The following is a 22,666-nucleotide window of genomic DNA, read 5'->3' on the forward strand; positions in this document are numbered from 1 at the left end:
AGTAGTCCCATGTGTAGCAGATGCCATGCCTCGTAGCAAGAGCCTGTAAGCTACAGGACAGAGTATTGGACAAGGCTGCAGAAATACAGATTAGTTCCATCTCTGCCACCGTTACAGTACATAGCTCCAGGCAAGTAATTTAGACTTCTTTCTTTTTCATCAAACAATAAAATGGAGGGAATGCTACTGCCTTACGGAATCAGCTGACGTTTATACCACACTTTAGCATATGCGTAACATTAGCTGTTATTTTACATCTACAGAAAAGGAAGGGGTAATTTATTTTTAATACTAGCTTAGTAGGCCCCATAAGAGAAGGTGAAAGTGCTCAATGAACATGAGAAACTCTTCACAGGGGCCTGGATTCATTGTAATTCACTCTGGGCAGCATCTTACACAGACTTCTGGCTCACAGTCCATCGGAGTGAGTAGGAGTCCATTAGTATCTCAGGGCAAAGCATTTGTTGATAGCAAAAAGTAAATATTCCTTTAAAAAAGGGATTTTAATTACTAGGTTTTAGTTACGTGCCATCCTATAGCCACTTACAACAAAATGTTGTAGTCTCAACAGACCAGGAGGTTAAGAGGAACCCAAACTCAGAGCTCAAGTGCGGCTAGCATCCTTACACTGTTAGCTGAAGTTATACATACAACACAAAAAAAGAAAAGAAAAAAAAAGAAAGAGTTGAGTGTGCTATGCTGCTGGTATCGTTACTGCAAGCCTGAAAAAGACCCAGCATAAGAAAGCTCTAGAAGGTTATTTGAAATAAGATGCAATGTACACTGAATACTACCTCTGCTGCCACCGCTGTATTTACATTATTTCTTGTACGAAGTGGTCAAACTTAAAGCACGCTGTCAGTTGTGGGGCTGGTCAAGGGAAATGAGGAAACTCCTGCATAAAAGAAAGCAGAGCAGGAGGGTTGGGCTGAAGCCCCAGGGTGCCCAGGGCTGAGCCCCTGCACACAAACATCTGTTACGCAGGAGGAGGTGGTGCCGTGTGGTCACTGTCCCCCCCCAAAACTCCCTGAGCCCGCTTGAAGCACGCCCAAGCAGAGAGCATTGTTTCAAAGGCTGCAGCACCCACAGGAACACTCCTTGGATGTCTGCAGCACACTAATCCTGGACAGGCCTTGCTGGCCCTGTGTCCGAGGGGCTTACCAGGCCATCCGTAGGTGAAGCATGTCACCTCATGGCAGGCTGCAGCACTTTTACCTCTGCAAGGACAAGGAAACAAATCACACGAGGTGACAGTAGTGACATTACTCCTTAATTATATTTTGCCATCTGCTACGGTGGCAGAACTGTGCAGGTATTTAAAGACAGTAATCCAGGTCTGATACTCTGAGACCTAAGCCAGCAAGAACAGAAGATTTGCTATTCAGCATCACAAAAACAGGCAGAAAAATGCACCTGTGAAATTACGCTTCAGACTTCAAAGCTTTTCATTTAAGAACTATTAATTCCAAGCGCATACTGAATGCAGTCTGGCTTCTCGGCTGATGCTTTACAAAGCTGTCAGTTTTCTGAGGCTTGAGCCAAAAGGCAGTATTTGATATGTAAAGATGTTTGAGAAGGAGGAGGGTAAAGTGAGAAGAAAGATTTGTATGAGTCAGCCATAGTTCTTTTAAGAATTAAGTGATAGGGTTTTTAAAGCACAGAAAAAAGAGATACATACACGGATTTCCACATTCCTGGGCTATCAGTCGCAAAAGATAACGCTCTCAAAGTTTAAGAGAACTTTTAATTGCGACCACTTAGGAAGCGGGGAGCCAAGCCCTGCAACGGCAGCCTGCAACGCGCAAGGCTTTACTCCATTGTTCTCAACACCTTTTTGTTTTCAGAAATCATTTCGCAGATGCCGAAAAGCAGCAGCCTAAACAGGCTCCGCTCCCGATATGACAACCCGCAGCGATGTGAGGAGCGGGACCACGGAAGCAGCTCTCGGTGCCCGTGCAGCGGAGGGCACTGGGCCAGCCGCCTCGCTCCTCACGGCGGGGCATCACCCCTGGCGGAGCCCTCACCTCCGGGCGGGGAGCACCAGGGCCCGCGGCCAGGCAGCAGGGCCCGACACTCGGCGCACCATTGTTCCGCTGCGGCCCGGCAGCGGGGCAGGAGGCTGGCGGCCGGTCTTGCCGCGCCGCGGGCCGGTGAGGTGAGGCCTGCCTCAGCCGCGGCCAGCTTTCCGCGCCGCCTCTCCCGGGTCACCTGCGGCGGCGCCTGGGTGCCCGGGCCGGAGGCCTGCCTCAGGGGCGCGGGGTGTCACCGGTGGGACCGACTCTGACGGGGGTGGGGCGTGTGTTTAACGGCCCGACCCGGGACAAGCGGCCCCCGCGGAGGCCGGGACGCGGCTGCGGCCCCGACCCGGGGGCGGGCGGTCACACCTGCGGCCGCGCAGGCGGACAACAAAAGGCCCGGCTGGCACCGGCGAGGAGGCTGCGGCGGCCGCGGCCCGGCGTGCTCCGCCGGGCTGCCGCAGCGCCCGAAGGTCACGGGCAGGAGGAAACGTGCCACGCGTGTCGCCACGCCGCGTCCCCACGCCGCCGCCGCCCCCGCGGGGCGACGTGACCGGCCCTCCCCGCCACGCAGGGCGGCGGTTGCCAACCTCCCACCCCGAAACCGGCAGGGCCGGGCCGGGCGGCCCCGCACCTGCTCACCTGGCCCGGGGCCGGGCCGCCCCCTCCCCCGCAGCGCCGCCGAGCGTTGCCCCGGGGCCTCCCCCCGCCCCCGCCCCGCCGGCCCGCCTCGGCTCTGACGTCACGCCAGGGGCGGGGGGGGGCGCGAGGCGGGGGGGGTGGGCCGGAGCGCCGAGGCGACGAAGATTCCACGGCGCGCAGGCCCTTCCCTTTGTGACGTCACGGGAGCAGGGCGAACCTGGCCAGGCGGCGGCGTGGCCGGCGGCCCGCGGGCTCCCGTCACAGCCCCGGCAACCTGTTGCTGCCGCCGCCAGCGCGCCCCGCCGGCACCGCCGCCTGCGCCCCCGCGCACCGGCCCGCGCGCCCCCCCGCCCCCTGCCAAAAATAAAAATGGGGGGGGGGGTAACAAAAAAGCGCCGCCGCGAAGTTGCAGCCGGGGAGCACACGGCACATCGTCCGCCCCGCCGCGCTCGCCCCCGTCCCGCCTCCCTTCCCCCGGGGCGCGGGGCCGGCGGGAGCCGCGCTCACCCCCTGCCCGGCGGTGCGGGAGCGGCGCCGCATTGTTCGCCCCCGCGAGCCCCGGGGCGGCCGCGGGAGCAGCGGTTTGGGGCGATCTCCCCCCCCACCCCCCCTTAATTATTAACACCGCGGTTTCCTCCCTCCCCCCGCCCCGCTTTTGTCTGCCTGCCTGGGAAACGTGGACGCCTCGCGTGTTTCGCCAGACTTTCCACCCGCCGTTCCCGTTTCGATGCAATACTTTAAACTCGCCGGCCCCGGGCTCCCCGCTCCTCTGCAATGCGGATGTATTTTAATTCGGAAATTTCGGGGGGGGGTGGGGGAAGACGGGGGGGACCCAGCTCCGAAATACAGCGCGCCCCCCCCCCCCCGCCCCGAGCTGCGTTTCAGCGGGGCGGGCAACCGATAGCGGCAGTCAGCTGGAGTCAACTGCAGTTTTTACCAAATCTATAGAATAGCGAGGGAAAGTGTCCCGAAGGTCACCCTCCCTGCCAAGAAACACCCCCCGCTGAAAAAAGATCGGCACGGTGGACAGGCGCGATATAAACTACAACTTTTAAAGCCTCGCATCAAACACAACCAAAAGCGAGGATTTATATCCCCACCGCCCCCCCCCAAAATGAAGAATTTTTTTAAAACGTGCAGATAAAAATCATTATTCGCTCCACTGCACATTTGGCTAATCGCCTCAGTTTTTCCAAACGTAAAGAAAAACTCCCCTATGCCAATCAAAACGTAACTGGAGCACGAACAAAAATCCAACTATCCATCCACATTTATATGTTTAAAGGATTAGACAATTACAAGGGATCGGTGAAGCGGTTGAATAAAGAGAGGCAGAAATACAGCCCGGGCTGCACTGGACGAGCCCAAATTTTCGAGCCATCATAATGAATTATTTTAAAACTGTACCGAGCCATTTTCCCCATTATTAAAGCCAGCGCCGAGGAACGCGTTCCCCGTTAAGGCGATCCCCGACTGGTTTGGTTTCTATCGCAAGGCAGAGGAGCAAACGATCACGAGAGAGAGAGGAGATGGGATGTGGTAGTGCCAGAAACGAGCTCGCCATAACCAGACACTCGGTTTCAACTTAAAGGGCTTTCAACAACCACCGCCGCCGCTTCACCAGACGGGGATGTACACACGCAGATCATAAAAAACCCCCCAAAAAACAAAAAACAAAAAAACCCCCAACATACCTCCTTTCGCATGCAAAAGCGCAATATTAATAAAACCGCTTGAAAATGCAGTTTCGTGACATTACCGCGGCAGCCCCCCGAGCTCCCCGCCTTTCATCTAAAACTAGATTATGATTGTGTCATTTGAGGTCAATACATTTATTCACGGGAGGAATCGCTGCACAAATCTGGTTTTATAACCAAACTGGATAGAAGGTTTCCCCGTTAAAACGGGCCTCTGAAACTCCCCCACCACACCACAGAAAAATAAAATTCGGCATTACATTTGTTTCGAAAGCCTTGCCGCTGCAGGATCAGCTATAAACTTGACATTCACTGCCATTTCCTAAAACTGGGAGTCAAATGATATATGTTATGACCACTTACGTATTTCTTTTGAATTATATTCCTCTTGGGTCTTTCTTTGCTCATTCTGGTATCCAAATTCTGATTGCAAAAGGGGACAATTGCTTCATGAATTAAAGCCGCGACAATTAAAAAAAAAAAAAATACCGAAAAAATCCTGGGGGGAGGGGGTTGTTTGTAGTGGTATCTTGTAATCCGACTTTCTTTCCTCACAATGTGATTCTCCTAGCAATAAATCCGAGAAATGGGGGACGAAAAAAAAAAAAAAAAGACGAATGCGAAGGAAACAAAAAAAAAATCACTTTAGTGAAACATTATAATGGAAAATTTCCCCCTAAACACAAAAAACGACGCCCTTGATATCCCCTTTTCTCTTTCTCAAGCCACCTAAGCGATCTGCAGGTCCTTAGTGTCAGAGCTGTAGTTACATCTTGGAGAAGGAAAGGGGGCCGAAAGGAGAAGATAAATAATCAAAACGTTGGAAGTCACGTTTGTGCCGCTGCAGCAGGGAAAGCGGCAGAGACAACTCCAGCAGCGGCGGCGGCGGCGGCGGCTCCGGCAGCGGCGGCAGCAGCAGCGGCGGCGGCGGCGGCAGCGAGGGCTGCACGCACCGTGTGTGTCTCCGCTCCTCCAGCTCCCCCCTAACCAATGAGAACAGCTCTCCGGCAGCAACTTTAAATGGACCTGGCTTCTTTTTTTTTTTTTTTTTTTTTTTTTTAATATATATGTCTGCGTGTGTGTGTGCGCGCGTGTGTGTATATATATATACACACAGGGGCACACGCGCACGCACGCACACACACACACACATACATACACCGCTTAGGGCCTGGCCTTAACTCCCAACCGGGACGGGAGCCGCAACGCCCGGCCCCCGCTGCGTTCAACGCATGCAACAGGCCTCGCTAAACGCTTCATGCGGTCAAGCGTCACACGCTTCCCTTTCCTCCCCCCCACCCCTCCTCCCACCTCTTTTTTTTTGGCATTTAAGCGCGGCCACCCGGCAGCCAAGGTCCCCCCTGCCCCTGCGCCACAACCCGAGCGGGGAGTTTGGCGACGGTCCCTCACCGCGCAGCACGCTCGGTCGCCCTGCCCTGCCCCCCTCCCCTCCCCGCCCCGCAGCAGCCTCTCTCCTCCCGTCTGCCAAGGGCTCTCTTTCCGCTCCGTCCCTGCGCCCACCGCGCCTCCCCCGGCTCGGGCATGCACCGGGGCCCGCCGCGCCGGCAGCACCTGGCCTCGCCGGCGGGGCTCCGCGCAGGACCCGAGAATTGTCCTTGCTCGCGGGAAAGTTGTAGTTCCCTCGCCACAAAATGGCGACGGCGGGGAACTACAGCTCCCGGCGTGCCGCGCGCGCCCGCCCGTGCCCGCCGCCGATTGGCTGCTGCGCGAGGAACCCCCTTCGCGACGCTCGTCCTTTCCTCCCCCCGCCTCTCTCCGTTGGTTTCCCCCTCCTTCTTGTCGTGTGTTCCCCCCTACCCCGGGGCGCTCGGTGGTAGGGGCGGGGTCTGTGTGAGGGACGGTTGGGCCTTGCGGGCTGCCGGTGCGGAGCTGGCGGCGAGGCGGCCGCCGCTGCCCCGGGCAGGGGACGGCACGGCACGGCAGGGCAGGGCAGGGCGGGCGGCGGAGGAGGGAGGAGGAGGAGGAGGAGGAGGAGAGAGGGGGAAGTTTATTGGGAATCGCTGACAGGGAGTGGGGAGGCAGGCAGGCGCCGCGGGAGGCAGCCGGGAGAGCGCGGGGATTAATGCGTCTGGGTTGGGCTGGGAAGCGGCGGCACGAAACTTCGTGTCTGTGGGCTGCGCCGCCGAGGAGGCGGCCGGTGGCGGGCTCGGCCGTGGGGCCGCCCGCCCGCCTGCCCGCCCGCCTGCCTGCCTGCCCGCCTGCCTGCCTGCCTGCCGGGCGGGCGGTGTCAGTTCAGGACAGGCCGCCGGGCTGTGCTGTGCGAGGCTCGCTCGGCTCGGTGCGTCTCAAAGGTATCCTGAGGTCGCGCCTCCTCACTCCGAAACGCCTCTGCCACCGCGCTCGGCTGCCCCGCGGGACCCAGGCCCCCGGGCGGCGGCGGGGCCGGGCCGGTGGTCCGGCGCGCCGGAGAATAACCTTTTTGTGTGGATGCATGCTTTTAAATCCCCGGCTCTGCTGGAGCTAGGGCGCGCTGCGGAGAGTCCAGCAGTTTCCCAGGAGCAGCGGGCGTCCTCCCCGAGAGGCTGAAGCGCCGCGGGGAGCTGGGTCCGGGGTTGGGTCAGCGCCGTCCTGCCCGACCCCAGCGGGCTGTCCCGTTGAACCAGCTGGGCGTTCATGGGGCTTGGGAACGTGATGTCAGTGCGAAGCCCTGAAGTTCACATAGTCCTTTTTTTTTTCAGTAAAAAAAAAAGAACGAGAAAACTGGGTGCGAAGTGGAAGGTGCATCTTTGGAGAAAACACAACAGTTCTTTAATGGTGAATTACATCTCTTCCAGAGACAGGGAGGAAGGAGAGTAATTGATGATCTCCTTGGTGAGGTATCACCGTACTCAGTGGCCGTTTGTGCTTTTCTGTACAGCTCACCGCAAACTATGAGGTGACATACCTCTGTACTAATGCCTACATTTGTGTAACGCTTTAGGGACTTTACACTGTCTTTCAGAGGCAGTTTATATGTTCACGTCCCTTCTGGAGAGTATTACCCCTGCTCCGTAGGGGCGAAAATTTCTTCGTAAGGCTGTTGAGTGGCTGTGCTCAAAGTCGGGAGAGCAGGAGACCCAGGACTCACCAGAACCTCAGTCACTGGTTGCTAGTGTTTTGTCTTAACCACGGGGCCGTCCTTCCTCACTTACATAGATAAGTGGCATAGTGTTCTCCCTTTACCTTAGAAATAGGATGCAAATAATGTTTAAGACATTAAATGGAAAAAATCAAGTTATAATTTCTTAGTTTTCCCTTCACTTCTTCATGCTTACTACTAATTATTTTAGGGCTTTTTTTCCCAAGTCTTGTTTAATAAAAAACTGAAAAAAAATTATCTGTGCTTGGCCTCATTCAACATCAAGCTTTTATGGTAATACTACTTGTGATCAAGTTAATCTTTTTAAGCTTTTTCTTTAGGCTTCTTGTAGGAAAATATATGTTATTTCTAAGTGTACGTCTGAAGAGAGATTTTTGTTCCTTTAAGTTGGAAATATGCACGTTTTATGTAGGACTGTTTAACTTTCTGCCCTCATTTTTTTTTAAGGTGTTTATGTAGCTTGAAGGTCTAGGACATACTTGAAAGAAAACACTTTTGTCTCAGGTTTTCTTCAATTAATAATGATGAGTCTGTGACTCTGTCTCTCCAGGAGGCGTCTTGGAAAACCACAAAGAAAAGACAAAGATAGTCATTCATGTATTTCTGAGTCAACAATTGAGCAAAAAGTTCTTGTAGCAAACCTACCTGGCTTTTCTCAAATAACATAGGGTAGCAAAACCAACTATTTCCCCCCCCCTCGATTTGGAGATTACTTCCTGAGTGTTCTTAAGTCTCAGTGTTGCTATGTTTGCTACTGGCTTTTGTGCCATGTGTTGAACAAGAGCTTACTGTCAGTGCAAACTAATGAATTTTCTTCTCGAGGCTGGGTGGCAGAAACCTTTTCCATAGATCCGTGTCTCTATTTACATTTGTGTCCTGTTATACAGAGCATCGTATTATGTACATCCTAAGTATCATGTAGCTGCGGCGGATCTTGCCTTTCAGTTTTGGCTTGTGTGCGTTTTGGAGACTGACCTTTTAAATACTGAAGATAAACTGGTTTACAAAATTAATTAAATGCTGATACAATAGCAGTTAGTCTAACAACAGGTTAACTGCTACTGATGTCAGTCTTTGCCATTACATTTGATCGTGTTTTTTTCTAATTTGAGAGTGAGTTTCATCCTGGCCACTTCCAACTACATCATGCCTTGAAAATGTTTGAGAAATTACTAATGTTAGCATGGTAGAGTTTCCTTGTTTGCATCTCATTCATTTTTTCATTATATGTAATCCTTTTACAAGGAACTGTACAGATTTATAAAGGAGCCCTAAAACTGGATTTATGTGTTTTACAGGTAGTTTTTATCAGTGTCCAGGGTCAACCTTGCCAACAACTTGCAAAAGCCAGAAGAGGCTCAGTGGTCTAATATATGATACTATTGTTCAAAAAGCTTTGGTGGGGGTTTTTTTTGGGGGGTGATGGTATTACGGATTATTTCTTTGCATGAGAATAACACATTTTATGCATTGTGCATTTGGACTTGTGTATACTAAACATCCTAGGTGCAGTTATGTCTGAGCAAGAGATGAAATATGGTCACATCGTAGCACATAAGATAATCTTCTAGTACATGATTCCAGTGAAAAGTGGGAGGAGGCTTCATTAAGAAGGAACTTTGGTGATACCTTTCCAGCTACTAGAGCTTTCATAATACTTGCCTACTTCACATCTCAACACAGATAAAATCTCTTTGAGGTTATAGGAAAAGAACATTCATCATAGCTGACTTACGTATGACTGCACTTCTTTTTTTAATCAGGGACTACTGCTTTTGACACTTTCAAAACTTGGAAGGCAGATGCATGTGCAAAATGGTTTGTTGTGTCCTCAGAGTTCTGGGGCAAGATTTTCAGTAAGCTAATGGGGAAGGTCCTGGTATGGTTGCTGGTCAAAACAAAGAAATAAAAAAGAATATTTAGTTCATAAGGAAAATGAGGATCTACTATAAACCAAAGCACAACCATTTCTTTTTGTTGTTGTTGTTTCTTTGCTTTGGTCAAACAGATAAAACAATAGGCACAAGCAGTACAGGGAAGGCAGAAAGAACATGGGGTGAATTCGTGAGCCATAATTCACCAGTCAGCAAACAAAGGGCATGATGCCAGACAAGTTCAGCCATAAAGGAGCCTTGTCTTGGGGGCAGGCTGTGATTGTTTGTGGACAGATGGCTGCTTACCAGTTCATAAAAATAACTTCTGGATACCTTTTCCTCAACTGTGGCGTATTTACCTGAATTACGCCTGCCTTAGAAAAGACAAGATTAAGTTCTCTAGCGTTCAACAGCGTTTCTGCATCTGAAAGGGATGCAACTTTGAATTCTGAGATCTAATCTCTTGTGTGGATAAAAGCAAAACTTTTTGTACACTGAGAAGGATGAGGGTGGGAGAGGGTTGGTAGCTTTGTGCTGCAGGATACCGAACTTGCTTCTAGCCCTAAAATCAGGCTGGCGATCTGTGGAGATACAGTAACACATAGGGAATTCACATTTTCAGAGGTTTGAATGGCTTCCTAGAAGCTTGACATAGTAGGTAAAGAGTCTCTAAAAGTAGACCCTCAGGTTTGTAAAATCCAGTCACGTTCCTACTCAGTAGCTTTTTGTGCCACAAATGACGACACCATTTATGTACAGCGTGTTTTGTTTCGTATTTGAGAAGACAGAACATTACCACAGGCAGCTGACTCGTTCTTGCAGCAGATAAGAAAGATGTGGAGACCATCAGAGAGCGGCCTCTGCCTATAGGTACCTTGCCACTGACTTGAATTGATGTCTAGACCTGACATTCTGGTTTCCACATCTGATAATTTGAGTTCCCCTCCTCTTTCTGTCACATTTTACATCCTGTCTTTCCTGTATTCATATTCTGCCTTATTGTTTTGCATTGGTCTTAAAAATCGTATAGCATGTTACTGTAATATTGGAGTAGAATATTACAGTTAAAATACATATCTAAGAAAAAAAACCGGCTACTGTTGTGAATGAATCCCTTGCAGAAGAGGGAAGTAGAACTTCCTTTTATTTGTTCCCTTGGGGAAATAGAGATATGAGTAGCCAGTTGCTGGCAGTCAGTTTGGCCACTTCCCCACAACCTTTTTTCCTTGTTAAATATATGCATAAATGTACACGTGTTTGTTATATATATAAAAGGCAAACATAATGACCACGCAACATAGTAAGCTGGTGTACACACAAGGTGGTATCTCTGCATCTGGGCCTAAGGTTTTCCCAACAGGCAGCTTCCATCATGCAGTTAAGCTCTACATGTGTAGCGGATTCTGTATCACATGCACAAAGAGGCTGTATTCATGCAATGCAGGTTTATGCCTGTGATTTAAAGTCCTCTGGGCAACTGAGACATGGTGCCTAGCATCTCCAGGATCCTTGAGGCAGCCTTGCGTACACGTGCAGACAGACACTACACAGATGGTCAGAGTGAAAGGATATTAAAGTGGCTAAGTTAAGCACTCAAAAGTTACAAAATGCCAGAATTAGGAAATGCTTATGCAATCTTAATTCCATCCATACATCTATATATTGCTTTGTAATAATCTTAAAATAGATTGCATACCTCCCCCCCCCCCCCCCCTCCCCGAATAGGATGATTGTTTTTTATTCAGTGTATTAAACGAGTCTGCTCTGGGGATGAATTAGAGTGCATGCTGAAGGAGAGTGTTGTCTGTTGAACTCTTACCCTCCTGTGTTCCTGTGAATGCAAGAAGGGAAGACATAATGTCATTGTAAAGGCAGCTGAATGTTGCTTTGGAGAAGTTGATTCTCTGCCAAGGAGTGTGATGCTGGATAAGCCATTTACATCAATCTTTTAATAGTGGCCAGGTCAGCACTACTAATTTGTACGTAAATAGCTACAGTTGTCAGGTGGGTGATGAGCTGTGACTTGTGACTATCATAGCTCTTTGATCCAAATCTCCTAGTGTGCAGGATACTTTGTTCCTGCACTTGAAAATGTAGAAGAGGAGATGGGGAAATAAATGTGTCTGTGGTTGCTAAAGTGTTCCTGTTGTAGCTCTTGCATTGTGTTCCTCATTTTATGAGTTCTCTTAGGACTACACGTGCATCTGCACCAAAGGCTGCTGGAAGCTGTATCCTTTAAACACTCAAAGAATATGTGATGCTTAGTACTAGCAAGAATCAGGTTTTAGTACTTTGAGATTCTTCAGATCTTAATTTCCAACTGCCTCAGTTTCCAGTCTGTAAAATGGGGCTAATATTCCTTCAGCTCACAGAACTGATGAAAACATAGCACTTGTGGACAGTCATGATGTTCACGGTGCAAGCACCGCAGAAAAAGCAGTATCTCTTCATTTGGCTCTTTGTCTGCCTTTTCTCTGCTGAATTTAGTACTATGTCAGCTTTTCTTTTCTTCTCATTTTATTTCACTGCTTTTTACAGCTGGCAATGTAAGGGTGCTTGTCCTTGCCACATTGTTCAGCATTTACTGCAGTTAGTTGCCCTGCATCTGTTGAGAAATAGGACTGTGGGACAGTAACCCTTGAGGCACGCAGGCTTGAACGAAATCTTCAAAAGCACACGAGCTTGAACGAAAATGATCAAATTGGTATCAACTTCTGTTTTTTGTTTAAGTGCAAGTTGCTGCACAAACTGTTACTTTGCATAAATGTGAACTATTTTAGTTGAGTTAGTAATTTTAACCAGTTCATTAAATTGAAGTAAGATGCTTTTACAATGAAATAAGAGGTCTACGTGGAAGAAGGGGAACAGGAGTGTCTTAGTGGGTGGAAGAGGAGCTTGAGAGAAATACTCCATCCCGCCTTTCTTCCTCCTCTCCTTCCTTCCCTGTGCCCATTTGAAAGTTTGTGTTTCTTCCTCCCTTCCCTCCCCCCAGCCTTATGAAGAGTATAATGTTTATTTTGAGCCACGGGGAAGGTCAGGCTCATGGGGCCAGCACAGTCTAGGTTGTGATCGGAGGACAATGTTGGCTAGATGGGCAAGGGGAGGATCTCCTCATGGCCACCTCTGGCCTTCCCTTTATGCAATGGTAGGCCTGCCCAAACTGGCATGATATGCTGCAGTGTGTGTGTAAGTGGCCGGGACCTGGCACCCAAGGGAGACCAAGATGGTCAAAAGAGGCATGGGGCAGTGCTGGAGCAGGGGAGGAAAAGATGATTGCCTTGCCAGCATTTCATTTTTGGCAAGTGGCATGGGAAATGGGGGGAGAATTGCGAGGGGAGGGGGGAGGGTGGGACTGGAGTGAGTGCAGAGAGCCAGGTGGGTTGTGAGAAGGGAGAAGGGCTGGGGAAAGGGGCAGTGAATAGGTAGCTGGAATGGGGCAAGGGCTAGCTTTGCTGTAGAAGTTGAGTCTGGTGATTTTGGGGGTGGAGGGGAAGAGGCAGCACAGGTTTTTGTGCTCCAGGGTGGACCGGAGGCTCCAGAGACTCCCAGTTCAGCCAGTGCCACCGCACAAACCTGTCATTTGCATGTCTACCTTTCCTGTCTGCACATCAACTGTCTGGGCAGAGCCTCTCTTCCAGGGCCATTTGCCTTAGCAGCAGGCAACATCAAGGCCTTTCTAGGAAAAAAATAAGGTTGTCTTATTTGAGGTGGCTTGATTTGCAACGAGCAAGAGTACATACAACTCTGAGATAAGATGTAGCACACTGGAGCCCATCTTTATAGGCAGTAATGATGCTCCTCTCAAGCATAAGACACACGCAGTTTTCCTGTTGGAAAAAAAACCCAGCTCAGTTGCCCAGAGCTGGTTCCAGCCGATGAGTAGTGCGGAAAAGTGGTGAATCAGGCCTCGAGCTCGGCTCCAGCGCTGGCAGGGTCAGCGCTGTTGGCGTCCAATTTGCTAGCCAAAGTTTAGCCATCATTTTGCCTTGTAACTGACCATAAATTTCACACATTTGAAACATCATTTGTATTACAGCCAAGTAGAATTAATTTTGAGCATAGTGGAGGCTGTGTTTTTAATAAAAGGCCATGTCTATAAATAATCAAGTAACACACACATAGTAGGGGCTCCTACTGGAAGGACAGGAACAGCAAATTATCGTTGTAGTCATAAGGAAGGTTATCAGACAATTCAGTGTTTAATAACAGCATAGAAAAGGCCTGATCCTGTAGAGTGCTGGATGCTCTCGGTTCCTCTTGATTTTTGACCAGTTTTTGAGGTACCCCAGCACTGCACAGAGTCGAGACCCGTAAATCATTAAGCAAAGAGCAGAGTGTAAGAAATAAAGTACAAGAACAACTTGCTTGTTCTTAGTAATAGCCTTTGTTGCCCAAAAACTTGGCTATGTTTATTTCTTGTTTGTGATAGCCAGTTATAACAACTCCCCTCGTGGTCTCTGTTGTTTTTATCGAATTTGTAATATGTGCTGGCTTTGGATGCACAGTTTCAAAGCATCACTTCTGCTGATGTGAGCCGGAATTTGTGCTCTGTTTGGTTCATGCTATGTCTTCCGTCACTGCAATGCCTATACAAACACAGTTGATGGTATGTAGTAGCTTGGTGTGAGAGGCTAAGATAAAACCCCAGCTGTTTCTGAAGATATCGCCTGCTGCTATCAAGAGGTTCAGGTTAGCAATTCTAAGCATTACAAGGACCTGTAGGACCTATGGTTTTGAACTGCTTTCCTGAAGAGAGGGTGGAAATGTACATGCCTGGCTATTTTAGGAATCGTTCTTTCTTGAGTGTGCTTATACTTTATGAAATGCGAGCTCAGGGAATGTGGGTAATAAAGCTGAATTACCGTCCTTGAGTGTTTGTAGATTAAGGATATTGGGCATGAGTGAGTTGTGGCAAAAGCTGAATTAGGTTTAAAATATCAGCAACAACAACAGAGAAAGAATGGCCCAACCAAGTGTCGGTCATGTCATTATAATTCTTAAGGGATTCGGGTACAGCTTCAGATTTGCCTTCTTCACTGATGCGGACGCAACACACCAGGAAGGCAGTGGGCTTGCTCGAGTCACCAGCCAGCCAGCTTCCACAATGCCTCCTGCTGACCAGTCCATGAAGAAATAGCTATCTGCTGTTTGTTTTATTTCAAAGCCCCAGTGGGCCCAGCCCTTCCTGCCCAGCAGCTGTGGCAGGCTCTGTTCCTGCTCGGTGCCTGGCCTGGGAAGAGATTGCTTGCTGGCCCACGAGAGTGGTTCTCCGTAATTGGCTTGCGGGGAATGCTGTGCAAGAGGATCTGGCTTTTTTTTAATTGTTTGTTTTATTAAAGTTTGTTTATTAAAGCGAATATCTGGTCACAATGGAAACATGTTTTTTGAAGCCTGTGTATTGCCAAGAGAGCAGGGTAGAGCACTGATCAGGTTATTGCTTCCCCAGGATCAGAAGTACACACGCAGCTCTGCAGGCCCCATGGGCAGCATCCTGGCATCTCCTCTCTTCCCTCTTCCAGTTGGGCTCTGCCAGATCTGCTGTAGTGATGGTTCCCCCCGTCTCTACAGGCAGGACGGTGAGGTGGGAGTCACTCCGCCTGTGGCATTTCCAAAAAACAAAGGTTAGATCTATATTGCAGATTACAGGGGCACCAAAGCTAGCTTTGAACAAGCCAATTTGGGTACCTCTGGCAGTCTAGCTGATGAAGGAGAGGGGTCTGGATGTGCTGATTTTTCCCACTGAAAAGAATGATTGTTTGCCCTTAGATTACTTCTCTGTGATGGTAAATTAGTGCAGAAAGCCAAGCCTGCCTCTAGTACCCAAGGTGGTTTAGCCAGCTTTGCAGCATACATGTACCTAGTCAGTTGTGTTCATTAATTAAAGTTTTCAAACTGCCAGTTTGTTACTGCCTGTAAATTAAAAATATGCTTGTCATATTGAGTTCCTATACCATTCTCCCATCGGCTGACAGGAGAACATGACGCCTGCAGCTGTCATGAAAAGTGCGGGCAACAGCCCTAGTAGGCCTTTCTAGTAAGTGTGTGCCTGGTAATTTCTGTAATTGTAGCATAAACCATAATACGTCATCTTGCCTATCTGGGCCATGAGATGGGCTCATCTTGTGAACCAGGGAAGATGAGTTTTAAAACCAAGATAATCTTGTTGAGAATTTATGTCTTTTGGAACTGGAGCATCTAATCACTACATAATTATATGTTTGTATGTTGTAGTTTCTCTGCATGGAGCATAACACAAATAATCTCAGGCTTTCTTAGGAAACAGTTCAGGACAAGGGAATTGTGTGGATGAGGAAATGGCGTGGGAACACACTTACCAGTGAGTCAAAGACTGGAATTCCCTCTATAACCAGTAAAACTGTCTGGCACGTTACGTGCTCAGAGCTGCAGCGGTTTGGGTTTGTTGAAACACTTCTCAGTGAGACTGGTGTTATTCAGTCTCATGGCTAGGACTGGCTTTGGACAGCTGAGTGAAACAAATGTTCCTAGGGAGAGGCATGAACTGAAGGCGTGAGGTTAAAACAAAATATCCTTTGCTGGCCTGGGGAGAGAGTAGCAGAGTGGTGATTTTTTAAATCCTGCCTGTGAGATCAGTGTTATAAGCCTTGAGCAATGTGTAGTTAGGTCTGTGTCTACAGGGACAAGTATGTGTAGGTGCCAGTGTCCTTGCAGCCATAGCAGGGATTTCTGGTTGGTTCGTGGCTTGGCTCAGTCTTGGACACCCTTTGAACTGTTCTTTCTTCTGTAGCTATCTGTATTCCACCCTTGCTGGAGACCCAGACTTGGCACCTCGCTGTGATCCAGTAACCCAGCTGGATGAACTGAGATTTCTGAGGGGAGGATTTAGGATGGAATTCTCTACTTAGGAGAATTCATCAGTGTCCCATTGCTCATTGTCCCGCATGCTGCAGGTTGCTATGCTGCAGAAATGTTCTTGGAAGGCTCTTCCACTGGCAGTCCTCAGACTGCAAGTGGGGGTCCCTGCCAACTGCGGGGCCCACCAGCAGCCAGGGATTTTGCAGTACCCAGGGCTCAGGTGTTTCCCCCTCAGCCTTTTATGTTGCCAGTGGGAAGACGATTCCTCACCCCGATCTGTGACAGATGTGTTTTGGAACAGTAAGGATGCGTGAGGTAAACAGGATGAGTTGCTGCCCTGTTGGGTGCTTGTCACCACATCAGCTGACCCAGAATGGCCAGTGGCTGAAGACTGCTGTCTGTCACCACCCATGCGTTTCTGGCTTGCCTTCTCCTATCTTGCTTCTGGTCTAGCCACTTAAAAAAAAAGCTAGCTGAAGAGACCTGCACTACTGGTTATTTGATGCAGATTTTGCTAAAATGCACTGACACATACATATAGTTCTGGCTGGTGGGAGCTGTGCATGAATAAACATAACTACCCATGGCGGTGATGTGGTATCAAGCTACTGTAGATGCTAAGCATGCTTTTTAATAACTGTGTATGGTGAAATGGTTATAAATGCATGACTATGCAGCGTAGACAGGGTCTGATATATCACTCATTTGTACATTTGTAATTAATTGTAAGAACAAGATTGTTCTTTGCATGTGTTCTTTGCTGCCAAGCACGACAGAGAGCTAGAACAATCTTATACCTTAAGCTTGTAATAAAATATTGTTGGTAACCTAGCAAAGAAATTTCTTAATTAAGTTTGCTACACAAAATCCCATAATGCTTTCTAAGGTTTTGTTTGTTTTTGTTTTTTTCCTAGGACTCCTTAATGACTTTTACCTCTGAATATAATAAAAAACAAAATTTCTGATGTTTAAGAAACATTTCTGCATATTTTTTCCATCTGGATATAATGGAGCATAATTTAAGACTATGGGCAGAGGAGGGGGTAAATGATGCATGTAATGATTGTTTTAACATTTACAAGAAAATAATTTATTTAAATTGGATTAAGCCTTAATATTATCACACTTTTCTACCTGATTTAACATGGGGGGGGAAGGGGGAAAAGGCGATTTCATGGTAAAGTATTTTAAGTATTTAATATTTTCTTTTCTTTTTGATCATCCAGGCATCCTGCCCCACAGCCATGTAAATTTGCCTACATACAAATGTTCATTGCCATCTTTTACATTCCTCTGCTGACAGTGAAGAGGTCATGCTAAATCAAACTGATGGAGAAACTGGACATCATCTTTACCCAGGATACCCAAATTAATTCTACCAAAACAAGAGGTAGGGGAACAGCAAAGAATAATTTGCTTTTGTGTATTACTGCTTTTAAGTACTCCATTCATCATGTTGGTATCTCTGGCATACATATTCAGAGTAAGCCAAAGAAATAAGTACCTGCTTAGGACATGAGACCTCAGGGGCTTGTGGCTTTTTTCTGTCCCCAGCAGTGTTCCTACCAGCCTAATTATTTCTGCTGAGAACGGGTCTCCAAGTCCAAGGCCAAACTTTATCATCTTCATCTAATTCTTTTCCCCGCCCCAGGAGAGGAATCAAGTGGGATAAATTCTGTATCCACATGCTCCTCCAGCTTTGAGTCTACTGATTGAAGTGTTTTGTTTATAATAGATGCTGTTTTGTTGAGGAAAAAAACCCTCCTACAGCCAAAGGAGCTCCATTAGTGGCAGAACCAGCAAAGCCTGGTTTTCCATAGGTCGGTGTCTCATGGTTTCATAGTGAATTACAATTGTCTCTTTTTTCCTATGGTGGAGTCATTTGTTAGGTCTCTCTCCCATGTGGATTCTTTAATGTTTCATAAGGTTTAAGTTCATGTTACAGCTTTTTTTCAGTTAGGACACTTTTAGAATCTCTTTCTTCTCCTAGCTATTTATTTTTTACAAAGAGTGCAGGAATTTGAGACCTCTGTATCTCTACTGCATTTTGTTGAAATAGAAAGAAATTAACTGGAAACTCTGTTTGTGACTACACAAACTTAGTATCCTAGCAAACCAAGCAAAAATGGTAGTATCTTGCTAAGTACATTGCCTGGTTTGGGTCTCTATTTAAGTTCATACCTTCTGGGAGAAGTAAGTTTGGATTACTAGTTAGTCCCATTCATCCAGTAGAGCTACTGTCACCAATGGAAGATGTTCTGGCTTTACAAAGCATCAAAGAACGATTATGTAAATTCCTATTAAAATGACAAATTTCCTTCCAGTCCCATTTCCATTAGAGTCAATTGTAAGTTGCTCTTCAAGAGGGGCTAGATTTGCTTTTACAACTGTAATCAGTATTCAGAGGTTGGGGTAGGCTTATTGTCACCAACATACTGTTAATGACTGCTATGTAAACCAGAAAAGATTTCTTCCCAATTCCAGTTTCAGTTCACAAAGCTGGGGGGGGTGGTGTTTGAAATCTCATATTTGTAAATTGAGCAATTTACCTCTATGTATTATGGTGATATAATACACATGGAATTCCATGATATCTTTTTTCTGTAATAGATTCACTTCTAAAACTTAAAAGTACACTTCAGATAAATGGAAGGTTAAATTCTAAACACAGTCTTAGTGTGTGCATAAGCTTCTGTTTACTTGGGAAGTATAATATCAGTAGAGTACTTCTCACTTTAAAGTTTATGAATTTCTTTCTTCTCCTCCTTAATTCTTTGAGGTGTCAGTACTGAGAAAGATGAATCATTTATTAGTGGGAGGCCTGACACATGATGAAATCACTATCTGACACTTCAGTGACTTCCAGTGTTGTTCTGTGAACATTCAGCAAAGCGCAGATGATGTGATGTTGCACTTCTGTGGGTAGTGTTTTCGTCTTCTTTTTTTTTTTTTTTTTTGCAAATGGATGAAATGCTTTATCATCATAGTGTGTGAGAACTTCCCCATTTGGGATGAACAGCCTTTGCCTATTATTAAGAGTGATTCAGAAGCTCTGATGTAGGGAAAAAATAGAACACATCTGCAACTGGCAGAGAAGATCTTTATATTTCTCCTGAGAATCAGTGAAAAAGCAGAACTCAATCCACTTTTTTTTGGGGGGGGGGGGAAACAGGTAACATTCTTGGCTTGAGTGTTAATACAGTTTGGAGCCTTCCCCTTATGACAGAGCATGCAAATCTCCATTATGTTACAAATGAAGTGCACCTAAGGGGCAGTTCTGTGCTGGCCACTGGACTACCCCCTGAACAGGGCAGTGGTCTCAACCCAAAGACATTTAGGGTGTAAATTGGCATCTGACAATAAAGCAATTGGCAATAAACAACTGGCTGTTTGACAATAAGCTGAACAGTTTTACTTCTTTAAAAAAAAGTAATTTTAGTTCTAGTGTCTTCACTCCAGTAAGCAGTTCTGCAGCCATATAGGTTAGACTTTTTGCTTTACTGAACTTACCCCTGACTACATCTTTCTCTCTTTCTCCTGGTTCCCTTCCCAGTATAAATGTTTTCGATTTGCTTCCCTCCCCCCCAGCAAACGTTGCAGTAGTTTCAGGCTATTAAGATATTTTCCTGCCTCACACAATTTGAAATCTGAGCAACGTTACTCCCGCTCCTTTCCCAAACCACATCACTGAACCATTCAGATGTGCTGCTGTGAGTGAAATGTCACAGGCTGGGAACTTGTAGGTATAGACTTGCCTCCCAGTACCAAGTCTGGCATCTAAAAGGTGGCTTCAGGGTTTTCTTCTAACTTAACTGGTTTCTCCCTTTGTTTCCTCAGAAGCTCAAGTGCTTTTCCCAGTGAATCCAGTCTTTCCTCTCTCATTCCTTGAACTTACGATTTTTTTCTCTCTTGATCACTCTATATAGTCCTCATCACTCTGCTGTCTGAGCATTTCCAGTTCCCAATGTGCCTATTATCACAATACTATGCAGAATGTACTCTTCACAGATGTATGTGGGTCCAGCAGAACTAAATACTTGTGAAACTAAGGTGATGAGGGAAGACTGTGGAAGAGGTGGCAATTAAACCCACCTTTCAAGTAAAGACACAAGGTATATCTTGTGGGCTATTCTCCCTCTCTCGTGGCTAATTTGGGTATCCTTGATTTTGCCCTCCAGAGTGTTGGCTCTAAACTATTCCACAGCTACTCCTGGAAAGAAGCAGGTGACCTTTGGAGGTAGTAAAACTGTCTTAATTACGTTTGCTGTTTGATATTGTGTGTTCCTCCTCATCTCTGTGCCAGTATGCACACATCAGATGTGATGATGCATGCAAACAAGTCAGCAAATACCAAACCACTTTGCTTACTGCCTTACTACTCAGGATCTGATGAAAAACCTGGTAAACTTCAGAAAGGGGGAGAAATTTTTTCAATTTCCAGTCCAGATAGACTTTGATGTGTTCCTTCCTTTACCATCTTTCCTTGGCATCTCTTTACATTCAAATAATCTGTCACATTGGGCTTGGATCCTGGTAGTTCATCACAACTTCCCAGAGTGCCCTGGCTGTTGTGGGATGCTTGGGAGCTTGGCTTTGCCCCTGAGAGGGAGCTTCCCCCAGCTCAACACGGAGGACTGCTCATCAATGCCTGTCCTGCCACAAGAGTGCAGAAACTCCCTGTAGGCTTCATGGATCACATGAGGCCATTTCCACAAAACCCTGTGTACAGGTGTGGATGAGAAAAGGGCTACTGATAGCAAGGGGAGGCTGCCCACCCCTTCTGATCTGATGAGGAAGTTCTTTTTAGGACTGCTCCCACACTTGAGCCAGGCAGAAGGAGCTAGATCAGCACAAGCAGTTTAAATAGCAGGCGTTGGCTAGCCCAGCCTGGAGTGTGGTTCCAAGATGGTTTAAGCTGATCCAAAGCAGAGCTGTTGCAGCCTGGCTTTACATCATGTATATCCCCACCCCATCTCTTGCACCAGCGCTGGTGCTTGTTTAACTCCACAGGAAGCTGAACTGGCAGGGAAGTGTTATGATTTTTTGAGTTAGTTCTGTCTTTTCTGAACCAGTTTAGTGTGGGACCAGACAAGCATCCTTGCTGGCACAGGAAAGGGCAGCAGCTGGAGATGGAGGGACTGCGGCTGCCCCAGCTTAGATCGGATTAGACTGTCATGGAACCACGGTCTCATTTGGAGAATGCACATGAGCATCTCCGGGAGATTTGAGGGGACAATACCCCCAGGCAGGAGGAGGGGCATTGCAATAGTAATCTTCCCAGTAGCGCAGCTGATCCAGAGAGAATATTCATCTACAGTCTAAAATAAATTATAGAAGAACTCTCTGAACACATTTAAAAGACCTGAAAGTTTGCTGTCAGTGTTCTGTAAAACAAGTTAATTCAACATAGGCTTAAATGATGTTTCTTTTGTTTCCATCCCTCCCCCTGGCAGCCCACCCCATCCTCTTTTTTGCAAGCTATAAGATATCCTCCTGCCCTGGCCCTCTTATGTCATGGTATGATGGGCATCCTGCCAAACGAAGCTGATCTTATAAGCTGCTACTGCCCTGGTTGTTGCTGGGACTGTTTGCATGATTTTTAATTCACTTTTGTGATGCCCTCATTTTTTTTCCTGCCTGAGCTTGAAGTGGGAGTGTGTTTAGCTGTGAACTACACTGCTGCAAATTCATGGTCTATTAGCACCTTTTCAAAGCTCCCCTCTCGGTTTTCTGAAGAATTAGAACACAGCTATAAAAAAATCACTCAAGGCTATTGCACAGTGTCATTGTTTTGGGCTTTGTTTTTAAAATTATTGCTAAGATAGGTTTGTTTGTGTGCTTGCTTGCTTTCCCCATACTGTATTTAGATTTGAAAACAACAGCATCAGTAATAAGATACTGATGAACCTAAGGTAGATGTGACAGCATAATGTGGATAGTGCATATACAATTTGTCAAAGGAGACGAAATAACCCCACCTTGGGCAATTTTTAAAAGAAATACGCTACAGTACTTGTCAGGTCTGGGTGACTACTCCATAAACATATTACCTGCTGGCATACAAATATCACTTTGTATAAGGCAGTTACACAGTAAAAGAAAAGGGAGAGGCAGGGCAAAAACACTGATCTTGCAGAGTCTTACAAAAAGCCAAGAGCTCAGATAGAAAAATGCTAAAATGAAAATCACCCTGATTCAGGGATAACTACATTTATGTGTAAACTATCCACACGTTTGATTTGTTTTTCTATTCTGATAAAATAAGCGATGTTGTAATTTTTATCAATATATTTCTGAGAATATATCTACTGTCATCGGTAGGGATACAAAATTAGGCTAGAAATAGACTCTTTTTCATTAGCGCATTACTAAAAATTTCAGAATTACTGCCACAGTTGGGATACGCACTTCGGCAGGAATATCCTGCAGTATGAAATGACTAAGAACTTCAGAATCAAAATTGAAAGCCTGAGTTACCACACAGAATCATTGTAGGTATAATTT

At 47.0% G+C, this 22,666-nt stretch overlaps 1 protein-coding gene across 7 annotated transcripts in view; it reads right to left on the reverse strand.

Annotated features, from left to right (window-relative positions):
- Positions 1–5,981, reverse strand: part of JARID2 (jumonji and AT-rich interaction domain containing 2) — a 226,744-nt gene extending 220,763 nt beyond the window's left edge. For 3 of the 7 annotated variants that reach the window (XM_072853330.1, XM_072853329.1, XM_072853325.1), the window contains exon 1: positions 4,718–5,623. In XM_072853330.1, coding sequence (XP_072709431.1) covers positions 4,718–4,762 — 45 coding nt within the window. In that variant the 5' untranslated portion in view covers positions 4,763–5,623. Of the gene's footprint in view, positions 1–4,717; positions 5,624–5,926 lie in introns of those variants that run through there. The other 4 variants (XM_072853332.1, XM_072853331.1, XM_072853326.1 and 1 more) reach the window with 3 other exon arrangements.
- Positions 5,982–22,666: the final 16,685 nt, after the last annotated feature.

The sequence above is a fragment of the Ciconia boyciana genome, chromosome 2 (assembly GCF_034638445.1).
Source record: "Ciconia boyciana chromosome 2, ASM3463844v1, whole genome shotgun sequence".
In the NCBI taxonomy this organism is placed as follows: domain Eukaryota; kingdom Metazoa; phylum Chordata; class Aves; order Ciconiiformes; family Ciconiidae; genus Ciconia; species Ciconia boyciana.